At 30.7% G+C, this 13,680-nt stretch overlaps 1 protein-coding gene across 5 annotated transcripts in view; it reads right to left on the bottom strand.

The window, feature by feature from the left end:
- The window catches only part of LOC107457100 (ferric reductase 1), a 97,999-nt gene that overhangs the window by 32,923 nt on the left and 51,396 nt on the right, over nucleotides 1-13,680 (bottom strand). For all 5 annotated transcript variants that reach the window (XM_016075168.5, XM_071181484.2, XM_071181483.2 and 2 more), the window contains exons 3-9: nucleotides 10,784-10,929; nucleotides 9,894-9,982; nucleotides 6,142-6,238; nucleotides 4,827-5,033; nucleotides 4,605-4,706; nucleotides 3,096-3,249; nucleotides 913-1,017 (exon numbers count right to left, since the gene is read on the bottom strand). In XM_016075168.5, coding sequence (XP_015930654.1) covers nucleotides 913-1,017; nucleotides 3,096-3,249; nucleotides 4,605-4,706; nucleotides 4,827-5,033; nucleotides 6,142-6,238; nucleotides 9,894-9,982; nucleotides 10,784-10,929 — 900 coding nt within the window. The remainder of the gene's footprint in view (nucleotides 1-912; nucleotides 1,018-3,095; nucleotides 3,250-4,604; nucleotides 4,707-4,826; nucleotides 5,034-6,141; nucleotides 6,239-9,893; nucleotides 9,983-10,783; nucleotides 10,930-13,680) is intronic.

Below are 13,680 nucleotides of genomic sequence, written 5' to 3'. Positions count from 1 at the left end.
TTCTGTCCATAGATTAAGCAATTAAGAATTTAAAGCTTCAGTTACTGAATTATTAATTATTTCATTGAAACTCTTTGATATAGCCGCAGCAGTATATTAATCCAAAGCTTCGGTTATCAAATTATTACTCTACCCAGACCCAAAACCTTAAAATATTCATTGACATTCATACAAGAGTCATGCTGCATTCCTCTATGTGAGAATAGCATTTAGGATTTTGATTTTAGAAGAATGAATTTTTGTTTCACTTTTATAGAATGTTAAATTAAGCAAAATAAAATTCATTTTTAAAAAATGAGTGATTTGAAAAGGATTCAATAAATATTTATTTACAAGGGGTAGGAAGTTTAAAAAAAGTCAAACTTTTCCATGGCATTATTGTAAGTAGAATAAAGCTTTGAAAAATCAAATTATTCTTAAGGAAATTTTCTTTTCATTATTTAAGCTTAATAGTGAATCTCAATAATTAAAAAGGTCACAAATGCAAATCCATTTTTTTTATTTAAGTCTCATAGCTTATTAAACCTGGTTCAAATCACATGAAATTGAACATTTTTTTTCTCTACGCTATAGTCAAGGTACAGTTGTATTAGTTAAGATAAAGTTATTAAACATATACACAGTGTGCAATCCAACTAAAAGACGTAATTATTAGGCATACATTACTATACAAAAAAAAATAGAACGATATATATTTTATATTGAATATAAATTTTAAAATTAAAAGTCCTCCAAAGCTATTCAGAACAGTTTGTTAATGAACAAAATAAAGGTAAAAATTGTTATTAAAATAAATTGCAGGGTTTCGAAAGTGCCTCGTAAAAAATCAATTGTGAACTTCCTAATATTTGTACGATAGTGTAAAATGTCATATTTAAAATGCAAAATAAAAAATTTAAAAAAAACAATTACCGTGAATTTTGATTGAATCACTGACTCCTTCCCCCATAATCGCATCAAATGCTTTAAAGTTGACTGGCTCCTGTGATGCTATTCTACCATCATGATACCCAATTCCTGGAAAAAAAAGTTGTCAATAAGATTTAAAGAAAGAAGCTAATTTAAAAACAAAACCTAAGACAAAGGGAAGTAAATTATTAATAAAACTGAACAAAAATACAATACAATATGTTTATATCCTTCGCAGCAGTACTTCGTTTCTGTAGTACTGCTTCAAAAACTAGAAGAAAAAAATTGTCTAATTGGATAGACAGAGATGAAAAGATGTTAAAAGTACATTTAGATGAAATAAAAGTTTTGAAAAAATGTGTTTTGCAAGTGAATTAAAGAAAATAGAAAATTATATTTTGTCTCATCTGGAAAAAAAATTTAGAGCATCAATTTCGTGAGCTAAGGGAGAATATCCATTTGGTGTTAGGAGTTTATTACGAAAGTGATAAAACAGCGATTTTTGTTTTTAGGAGTAACGAAAATCTATTTTTCAGTTCACTTTTAAAACATATTTTATGATAAAAATGGTCGAAATTCGGATTGCCCATGACTTTTTTTTTAAAAAAATTGAAGAAAAAAATTTGCCATCAATTGCTGCGGATTAGTTACTCAACAGGTCCGCCAACTACTGCTCTTTTATAAAAAGATAAACATTTAAAAACCAAAGCTTTTAAAATTTTTGGTAATTTTGTCAACATGTTAAAAGTTTGACCACAAAAAAGCTAGAAACAAAGTCGCGTTGTATATGAACTTTTGAATCATTTATATGTCATGGTGCGAAAATAAGTTTAAATGAATAAAAAATACATTAAAACAAATATAGCTACCACTAGAATAAATTTTTACAAAATGCGTAACAATTTGGCAGCTCTGGCTCAAAAGAAAGAAAAAGCTCTAGTTCATAAGTTGCCGGAATTTTGTTTGACGATAAATCACCGTTAATCATAAATGTTGCTTTTAACGATCAAATGATTTAAATTTATATTGTCAAAAAAAAAGCTCTTTAAACTTAAACACTCTCGCTAGACTTAAGAAAATTAGAATTTTGATTAAAGATTAATTCCCTTTCAACTAAAATATAAAATATGACGATAAATTCAGATTGTAACGTTCAAAAAATGATTGAAACTTCGAATGTCATCTTGCGCACAACGTAAGCTAAAACAGAAGCGCTCTAGCTAGTTGTAAAGTGGTCGAAAATTTGACGATAATAATGTTTGACAATAACACAACTGATACAGCTTGTTGTGGTCAGAACATGATGAGATTTGAGAATCCTACGTCAGATACTGCCGTTACATGCGCACTGAAGGGTTAAAAAAAAACTGTACACATGCATAACAGCGTGTATGTAGGGCGTCCTCGAGTACGTGAGCGACCCGGCAAGGACTACTCTGAAGCTACTCAATATTTACTCCTGTCGTGTGTCCTAACCCTGCTTTGACAGTCCCCTGTTGATATATAAGATGCACATAGTTGTTTCCTTACAGTTTTTTCTGGTTTTTCACTGTACAAGTAACTACATTTTTCAATGTTGATTCCTTGATCTTTTATGTGCAGAGAAGACCCAAGTCCTACTAATATTATTTACCAACAGTCTTGAGATGCAACAAAACATACCATCAGAACTTGCCTGTAGTAGGACTTTTCGTTTATCATTACTAGATGACAACATACGGTTATCTGAAGTTGATCATCTATGGAACTATTTAGTTGATATTTTGTTAGAGGACGCCATTTTATAATTCCACAATTGCGTTCCTCAATTCTCAACTTTCTATCTCGATCAATTTTGCAAGTAATTCTTTTGTATTTTCTTATTAATTCATTAAAATTTTCACAAACTTCGAAACAAAATATTAAATGTCAAACTCAATTTTTTATAATATGGTGTAGATCGCAAATTAAAAATTTTATGACAAATTAGAATATTGAATAAAAACTTACCAAATTGTAAAATAAACATCGTTTAATAGGACAAAAAGTTTCAAAGATTTTTGATCATTTTTTTAAATAATTTGGTGTCTTAAAAAATTACTGCTTCTATGTCGTTATAGTTATTAAAAGATAATGGGAATTATCTAAGACTTCGGAGGGAAAAATTATTTGAAAAAAAAAGAGGAAACCATGAAAAATTTACTCACTTCCATTTGTGATGGGGCCTTTTGCCAGCAAAAGGTAGTAAGTAGAATTAGCCAAATTGAAACTTCTATCGTAAGCATCTTTAATGTATCGCTCAGTCCATGAACAAGTAGTCAAACCATTTCTATATTCTCCATCGTAACTACTCCTTGGAAGCTAAAAGAAGGAAACAAAATAGTATTTACTTGCATGAAATATATTGAACAGTACCAAATATATTGAAACATCAAGCACGCACCAATTTTAAGATAGAACGCTAAATGTTTTAAAGTCGCGCTTTTCATCTTTTTGTCAAAAGCAATTTCAATAAAAAAAGGCATTACATGAAAGAATTTTCCATGCAAACTATGCAAAAATTAAAATTTAAAAAACGCACTTCACTTGTAAGTGAAAGTAATAAGTTGCAATAAATAACCCCTCCCAATAGGACTTTACATCTTAAAAAAGAACTGCACATAACATATTTAAACTTTGTGATTAAACAATAAGAAATCTAATATTCAGCAATGAAATATTAGATTTACTTACAATAAATACAGAATTTTTATCTTATAGAATCTGGATAGCGTAAGTAAAACACCTAACAATTTTAACGTTACAAAACTTTCAAATTAAGCATTTTTCATACTTTTTTAAAGCTATAATAACGATGAAATAAATTCCTTGTTTTTATCAAATCAAAAAAGCTTTATATACTTACATAGCACTGCTAAATTTTATATGTTTTAATTTTTCTTTGTTCAATAAGGTACAATTTCTTTTGTCAAGTATTTGTTTAAAAATATTTATTTCATTTTGAAAAAAAATTAAAACATTATTGCAATTGGCTTACTGAGAGTAAAAGTTTGAGTTCACCATAGATCAAGACATGACCTAAAGATATGATCCAAACATGACCTTATGGTCATAATTTCTTAAGATCATGCTCATATGTATGATCTGATGATCTTAAACTACACTATCTAAACTAATTACGCTGATTCAAGAGTATTAAAAGGTAAAATTATGCAAAAAGAATGAAAATTCAGGGGAGGGAAATTAACAAATAAATTCTCAAATTTCACGAAATTTTCGTTTTTGACAATATTGTTTCCAGGGAAATGCTCAGCCAGAACATTTCACCAAGAAAATTAATTACTAACTTAATTAAAATAAACTAACATTGCAGTGAAACATGGGAAAAAGCTGCTGATTGGCACATAACTTATGCTGAATTTTGTAAGGTGCAAAACACAATTTTAGAAGAAACTGGTCAACAATGAATGCTCTCGTGAAAGGCAGAATTGTTCAAAAATGAGCAGTTCTCTAAAAATGCAGAACTTTTCAAAATTGAGTGTTCAATTGATGCTGAATCGTCAAAAATGAGAATTCTGAAAACTTAGAGGAATCTCGAGGTCGTAAGACCATACTGATCTGAACGAAGTAAATAGAGGTTTATCAACTTACGACGGTCATTCAACGGAAATTAAATGCTTCATTTATTTAAATAAAATCATTAAAAAAAACAATACCTCTCTAGTGTGGCCATTTGATTTTTGACCTCCATTATTCCAAGACTCACGGGCATGGACCATAGAACCTTGTCTGAAACATTCAGTGACTGTATCGTCTCCCTAAGGAATAAAGTAAACGCCGTTTACAGCCGATAATTTTAATTCATGAATAAGAAGGATAAGGTTGAAATTCATAAAAGTAAATACGAGGAAAATATGTAAAGATAAACTGAATCATACCATCAGAGAGTCTGTGGATATTCCCATGGCCATATACGTATTCGGTTCCAAGTATCCGTGCATTTGAAAGTATATCCCATCATCTCTGTTAACATAGGAAAGAAGAATTTCACAGTCCGTTCTTGGGATGCATCCAGATGGATAGCCAAAACAGCCTTTTGTAGCAAAACAGCTGGAATACATAGACTGGGAATCTAAGTTTTCTGTCTGGAAATCAAAAAAGACTTTAGATGAACATAATATCGCATTATTTGACAAGGGTACAATCTACAGTTACTCAGATAGTTATTTCATTGGGTTTTTACTTATTTGGGGCATGTTAATGAAAAGAGTTTAAAAAATGACTGCTACTCTTCATTATTTTTATCTAGTAAATTGTTTTTACAATTTTTTGCAAATATTGTAATAAGTTTAAATTTGAAAATTATGTTTTTTAGTCATACAAATACTATGCAAAATATTTTGACGAAATTCAATATAAAGTACAGATTTGCGACAAATTTTACGTTGTATTTAAAAAAAATTAAATTTAAATTATAGGCAAATTTGAAGAACAGCTGGAATCAATTTTTTATAGACAATAATTAACCATCTAAGCAGCAGAAGAAATTCTGATGGGTAAAAAGATGATACATAATAGTTACTTTTTCATACAATCAGCTTTTAATGTTTAAAAGAAGACTAATGCGTTTGCATTTGAATATTACTTAGCATTTAATATTTGAATTATTAAAATGTTTAAAACCTTCGCTAAGTTTTCTTTACTAAATAATAACAGCATCTTTTAAATTCACGTGTTTTTATTTCAATGAAATCAAACGAAAGTGGTAACGAAAATGTATTCAAATATTATAATTGTATTCAAGCATTCTTTCTCCGTAGTATTAAAAAGAACTTAAACAGTTTTATATTTATAGGTAGGCATCGGCCGCGCAAAAAGTTTAAAATAACTCCTTTTAAGATGTCAATAGAATATCACAAATCAGTCAGCAAGTTCGCCTTTGTAACATAATAAAATATATACATACAGCATGTAATAAAAAGAATAAAATGATAAAACTTTAAAATTCTGCTAAGACAAAGTAATTGATTAAATTGTTTAAAAATGGCACTACTATTTATTGGCCAAAGAATCATAACCATCCTCACAACAAACTTAAACATTCAGTAACTCCAAAAACGTAACTACTAAATCCGATGGGAAGAAAAGGAGAAATAAATGTAGTTCTAAAATCAAGTAATTTTAGTTTTTGTTAGTTTAAATGGCGAATTTCATACCAAAAAATTTAATATAAAAAATAGAGCTAAAACAAACCTTAGATGGTTGGCTGGTAGAAAACATGTTAGACAATCTCACTGGTGGTGAATCCACTTCAGTCCAAAACACAGCAAAACTTTTCGCCACGGTTGCTCTAAAAGAAGTTTTACACTATGAGTAAGAGAAATGCATTTAAGTTTTTATATGCAGTGAAAACTCTCTGGAAAAACCACTGTTTTGCATAGTAAAATGGTCTTCAATGAAGGTTGGTCGTTCTTAGGGGTCGTTCTCCATTAACTTCAAAATTTCATGGAAGGTACATGATTTTTCGCCAACCATTTTATTTTTGTCAATGTCATTTCCTTAGAGCGGAAATACCACTTGTATTGGCGTCGTGAAAACCAGATAGATTAATTAAATTTAGCATGAATAAAAATGATCCCTAGTGATATAGCCAATTGTGAATGATGGAACTATTTTAAATAAATGAACAATCAGGTTTTTTTTAATTTAAGTTTTCATTTAATTTTATGTCATGAAAATTAGTTAACTTTGAAAGATGAGAAGAGATTTGTATTGAGATATGCATAGTTTTTTTCTAAAATAATTTTTTTTGCTTATTTAACTTTCAACTCTAAAACTAAAATACACAAGAGGGCGACCTTTGTGCTAAAATACAAACTAAGTTAGACAACGTTAAAGAGCACAAAAATATTATTAAAAGCAGACAGCTGTTTCGGATGCTCAAAGGGCAACCTTCATCAGTGCATCAGAAAGAAATGAGGTGCTTGATGCTTGATATTAGTAGGAACTCGGTATTTGGCCCGAAGGGCCACCAACCGATTCATCTTATTCTGTAAAACATAAGCTTAAAGACATATATAATATAATAACATACAATAAAGAAGAGGGGTAGGAGCGAGCTCCAAAAAATCAAAGATACTGATATAGAGCACATTGAACTAATTCTAGTTTGTCAAATGCATATAAGAATAGGATAAACAAATTATAAAATATGAGCAGGGAGAGTAAAATTAGCTATGTACATTATTTACAAGATATTTACATGGTTTGAGTAGTGATTGTGTATATTAGTGTTTCTCTGCTAGCACAGCGACCCGGCCGTCCCGGTTATTACCGCTCGTACCGGGTTGCTCACTGTGAAAATTATCAGAAGGGCAGCTCACCCAGTTGGGACCCTTTCGGGTTGCTCTTGCCCCGGGCAAGCTACCTCCTGGTGTTATAATCTATGTGTGTTTGTGTTGTTATGTGATGTTGTTCAATTTTTAAAGTACTTTGAAATTATACAATCAGAAGTTAAAAAGGCAGTAACAGGGCTATAATTAACATTATCCTCAATAATGTCTAGATTGAAAATATTGTTGAAATCTGAGGTGGTACACTTTGTTGCGTCGCTAAAAAACTTAGTATTTAATTTAGCTATGAACTCATTTATATTATCAATTTTGAGATCTTTCCTAAGTGAGTCGTTGCTGATGGCTCTAGGTGCGCCTAGCATCATTCTTAAAATTTTGCCTTCGGCATTGGATAGCTTTTTCTTAAGATTGTTAGACATGGTGATTAATGCTGGGCAAGCATAGGTTAGGATTGGTCGTATGGTTTGCAAATAGATTAACCTTTTATTAGCTAGGTTCATGACTGAGTTTTTATTAATAATTGGGCTGAGCCCAAAATATGCACCTTTAGCTTTATTAATGGTATTGCTAATATGCTGGCTCCAGCTGAGATTCTGAGTGATGGTGATACCTAAGTATTTAACCGTGTTAATCGGACTTATGTTAGTATCAAAGAGGGTGATTATGTGAGTCGAATTTTTCTTATTATTGAAGACGATAAACTGACTTTTGTCAGGGTGCAACTGGGTTTTCCATTCGATACACCATTTTTCTACTAAGGTTAATTTCTTTTGGAGGAGCTCAACAGCTCTGACTGAGTTCATGGATTTTGTGATTATAGCTGTGTCATCAGCGTATAATGCCACCATTTCATTATAATTATTATTATCTATTGGGAAGTCCGCAGTAAATAGGATGTATAACAAAGGTCCTAAGATTGACCCTTGCGGGACTCCTGCTCTAATATTACAGTACTCAGAATAGGTATTATTAAGTTTAATTCTGAACTTCCTATTTCTTAGGTAAGAAATTAATAAATGTATGATATCAATTGGGATATTCATTTTATAGAGTTTAACTATTATGCCCTTATGCCATACTCGATCGAACGCTTTAGCGACGTCGAGTAGGATAAGGGCCATAGTTTCATTTTTAAATTTTCCTTGACTAATAAACTCAAGAATGTTTATTAGTTGTTTGGTGGTTGAAAGGTTTGGCCTAAAGCCATATTGCTGCTTTGGGATGTTGCTTAGGTGTTTTTCTAGCCTTTTCTGTATAATTTTCTCTAAGATTTTGGACATTGTTGGGAGTAGGCTAATTGGACGATAATTACTAGGGTTGGATGCACATTTACCAGGTTTTGGGAATAAAATTAGATCTGACTTCTTCCAGGATTCTGGGAAATACCTTAGGTTAAGGCATGCGTTAAAAATGTTCTTAATAATGGGTATTATGCTTGGGGGAGCATTTTTAATCATTTCATTGGATATATTGTCATGGCCGGGAGCCTTTTTGTTCTTAAGTTTTTTAATGATGTTTATGATCTCATCATCATTAGTATTTTCCATTGTGTTACAATCAATAGTAGTGTTTATAATATCATTGTAAGTTTGATTCACCAGCCTTTCGTTAACAGGGCAGGATATATTGTTAAGGGAGAATTGATCCTGCATAACATTAGAAAAAACTTTCGCTTTATCCTGGTTGGTGTATGCTATGAGATCATTTTGTTTTAGGGGCATGTTTATTGGAATAGGCCTCCTTAATATTCTTGCCATTTTCCAAAGAGAATTGTCATCCCTACTAAGAGTACTAATTTTATTATTCCAGGTTTCGCTCCTAAAATCTTTACAGAGTTGTTTAATATTCTTTATTAATCTGTTGTACTCCGTTTTATAAATTGGATTTAGGGTTCTTTTGTAATATTTAAGCAGCTTGTTTTTGTATCTGATTTTATCTTTTATGTATCTAGGTAACCTAAAGTTATCTAGATTTATTTCCTTCTCTGTAGTAGACTGATTAGCGGCCGTAATGAGTTTATCATTAAGTAGGGTGATATTGTTATCAATATCAGTATCAGTATTGATTTCAGTGCTCTCCGGGAGTGTTTTAGTAAGAATGTTGTGGTAAAGCCACCAGTCAATGTTTTTCTTAACAAGAGTCTTATCACATTTGGGTAAGCTAGTCATAATTAGGACAGGTAAATGATCACTACTTAAATCATTGATGGTTTGAAGAGCAAAAGGGTTGTTCATATTCGTAATCATAATGTCTAGGATGTCTGGGTTAGAAAGAAATGAGAGAAAAATAGGGTAAATATATAGAGAAAGGTGACGTCACAAGGGGATTAGAGCAACGGCCAATAGGAGGGAAGGGTGAAAGGATGACGACGAATGGGAAGCAAGGAACAATAAAAATAAATCATTGATAGCATCGTCTATAGTGCACTCCAACTGCAATATGAGATTATATTTTTCTTCCAGAGATCGTCAAAAAGAGGTCTCTTAGTAAGAACCTCACATAAATATTTTGAATACATTTTAATCAACTTATTGGTTTGTTAATAGTTTTCACAAAGAGGCAGTCTTTCCTGCAGGTTTCACTGTAGTACAACGTTTATCTATATCATTTCCAATTCTATAACATTCAATCTATAACATTTATAGTTTTTACCTAAAAACCACTTCCTCCTCATTTTCATTTGGCGTCCACTCCGTAATTATTTCTCTTTTTGAACTGGGGTTGACTTGAGTTAATGTATTCTGTAAAGTAAAAAATATCACAAACACATCTAATAGTAGTCCTTAGAGTAAATTATAATCTAATGGGGTAGAAAATCTTTTAAAAATAATATATGCTGGCAAATAATACAAAATTTCATATTTTTCAACAATTTCCTATTTAAAGAAAACATACAAACGTTGCTATGAAAAGCAGATAACTGACAAATGACAATTTGTCGAATCCAAAAATTCACGATAATTTGGTGTGTATCAGATTTCATTTCTGATAAGGCATATCAATATTTATTACTTATATCGGTAAATACGAACATTCATCCTGCACTGATTAATATAGTTTTGAACAACTGAAATTTTCGCCACCGCAGTCATAAGAACCTGGAGATTAAGGCCAACCGCCTACAACTAAAACAAAATAAATAAGCTTTGCCAAAGTTTGATAAAACGTTCTCAAAATCCGGCATTGTCGTCAAAATTAATCATTAAAGCTAAATTTAAATGTGCAGAAAGTAATCTGCAATAAGATCCATAGCCAGATATTTAAATTGTTAATAGTTTGAATAATTATGTATCGCGAAACAAAGGACTGCCGGAAATAGATTTAAAATTTCAAAGCTGGTTTCAATTTTCTTACTTTAGTTTCAGCTTACGGATATCGTTATTTTTTAGCCTTTAGAATGCTTTCAAATCGTTCGTTTGCAGCAACCACTATACAAATAGTTGCTAGTTATTTTCTCTGAGAATGCTAAAATTTCAGGGCAAGCTTTATATTTCAAAAACACCGTGCAGATGTTTAAAAAAAATAAGAGAAAAAATCTTCACCTGTTTTCCTCGTAAGCAATCTATAGTTTTAGATATTCCATCTCGAACAGAGAATTTTCCATCCACTAAACGACTTCTGTCTCGTTTGGAACGGGCTTGTAGGGCGAATCCTTCGATTTCTTCTCCATACTGGGAAGATATTGTTACTAAAAAAGGTAAAAGAAATTAGATTACTTTCTGAAACTAAAAGATTTTTAAATACTTCAGTAGTAGAAATTTGTGCAGTTTTAAACAATCTAAATGGAAACTAGAATTCTTTCAAATTTAAACATTAACATCCCCCTTTAGATTGCAGAGCTATAAAGTCAACGTTTTAAATTTGTACTTTTTAATTTGTATTTTCTTTAATTGGTAATTTTGAAAAGTAGATATTAAAAGCGCTTAATAAAAAGTAAACAAAATAAAAAAAATTCATAAAACTGTTTTTCAAATGGATTGATTTAATAATAACATTTTATTTCTTGTTGCAATTAGATTTATTAACCTTTTGCGTACCTGCTATTCTGGACCACCAGTTGTACCAGCCGTAGGCAAAAGGCATACAAACAGTAAAAATATTAAATTAATACATTTTGAAGATAAATTCCAATTGAAGTTGGTTGAAAAGTATTAAAACTTACATTGTCAACAAGTACAGAGCTCTAATTCAAATTTGATTGCTTTATCTAATTTGAAAATAGTCGAAATTTCGATTTCGATCCATCATCTCAAACACGAAAGAGTTATTAAAAACAAGTAAAAATATTTAATGAACAATAAATACGAAAAAATTCTAACTCATATGAAAGCAAATTTTAGTAAATTGTCTCTCATAGGAGAGTTAGTATCTTCAATACAATTTAAAACAAGTGAAAATACAGCTTTTGAAACGTACAAAAGCGGTAAATCTCTAAAATTAAATAAAAATTTCAAATCACTTTGTTCATTTTCAAAATAATTCTACAATACAATTATTGAAAATTCTTCAACAAGAATTTGAAAATACTCTGAACAGATTTTTTTTTATCTTTATACCTATAGGAATGACCTTGTTAAATTCAAGGTCAGTCATGATAAAGACTTCCCACTCAAACGTTTTTAATTTTCCTTAAGCTAGTTTAAATTTTAAAAAAAAGTAAAGAAAACCTTACCGATAGTGCAAGATTAAAAAATATATATGCAATGTTTTTTTAATTCAAAATTAAAAATTTCGATATTACATTAAAAATAATAAATAGAAAACTTAACATAATCTAAACCAGTTAACAAAAAAAAATGCACAGCTCAAGTTGGTATTTGCAACTAATCGAATAGTTGTGTAAAATCACATGGTTATCTATGGCATGTTTTTATTTTATTTTATAACCGTCGTTGTACAGTAGACGCAGTTTTTGAGTTTACGACTACCAATGTTCAACTCCGCAGGCTTGTAATTTTGAGCCCAATCTAGAAGACAAGGAAACTCTTGAATCAGGTATTAGAAGAAATTTGCCTTCGTGAAGGACTTTTTAATGAAACTAACCAGCATTTGCGTTTCATGGAGTGGAAAACGACGAAAACCTCCCGTGGTTAGCCTGATGGCAAACGGATTGACCCTTGATCGGTCTACCAGTGAGGATGTTTTACGTCAGAAATATACTCGGTGAGAGCCGACTTAGGTAATCGTATCGACCCGCCATCGCTGGAATTCGAACCAGGGTTACAACATTGGGAGGCGAATGCTCAAACCACTGAGTCACCGCGGCTCTGCATTACATGTTAACGTTATAGCTTAAAGTTTGGTTTATTATCACGCTGAATCAATTTTCGGATCAGACTTAATTGGATATCCGAATGCGACGTCATGCGTGCGTTTCGAACCTTGTTGTCTGATCCACGCATGACGTCGCTTGAAAGTATCATTGTCAAAAATTTAAAGAAAGGTGTTTGTTCACTGAAAAACCAAAATATATTCAAGGGAACTCCACGGTTTTACCCAGCACGTGGCATACGAAATGAATTTGTAGAAAAATATTTCATAAACATGAATTTCTGTCTGAAATATCTTAGTACCAAATCTTAATCGATAAAAATAATTTTAATTCTAAACTTTTATAAAATTACAATTTTTTAATTGTCTCTCCACTGTGGAATCATCCTTCAGCATTATTTAAAAATTAATTTCAAAAATATAATTAATATAATGTTAAACCACTTAACTATAAAGAAATTAAGAAGAAAAACTTAAAAATGTCAAAAATGTCTGAAAAAACATTGAGTGCTAAAAAAATTAAGAAATTTAACGCAAACTTTTAACCGCATGTAACGAAAAATCTAAATTACTGTAGATTCTCTAATTTATATCTTTATGTTTTCACTTCGGTTCTGTGAAATATGTTTATTATTTACTAAAATATTTTAAGGTAGTGTTGATAGGGTCAACTGGAACACCATTTTGCATTGTAATGCTTGCTTCGTAGTTATGAAGGCATTTTTTCTTAGTAAAGGAGTTTCTGTAATCTAACAAGACTCGGAGGCTAAAACCCTATTGTCCACTGCCGTTCACCAACCCCGATGATTGCTTCACAATAATTTTTTCTTGTCATAAAGCAAATTTTTCTACTAAAATTGAAAATATTCACTAAAAATATATGTACTAAAAAAATTCTGCTTGCATGCGCTTTTGCTTTTACTTCCCACATCATAATATTTAATTTTTGATTCTATTAAGAACTATTAGTGAACATAAAAAAAATAATTACTACTTAGAAAAATTATTTAATATTTAAAATTAAAAGTACATAGTTACAACAAATTTTGCGAGTTCTCAACCCTAATTTAATATTTTCGCTTACCAATCCAACGGATATATTGAATTTGTTTTTGTATACATCGCATTGTTCATGAAGCTGAACGTTATGTTCTAAGTCAGTTAACGA

The sequence above is a fragment of the Parasteatoda tepidariorum genome, chromosome 8 (assembly GCF_982258835.1).
Source record: "Parasteatoda tepidariorum strain Cologne lab strain chromosome 8, Ptep-v5.0, whole genome shotgun sequence".
NCBI classification, from domain to species: Eukaryota; Metazoa; Arthropoda; class Arachnida; order Araneae; family Theridiidae; genus Parasteatoda; species Parasteatoda tepidariorum.
This window is presented reverse-complemented; position numbering and strand designations above follow the sequence as displayed.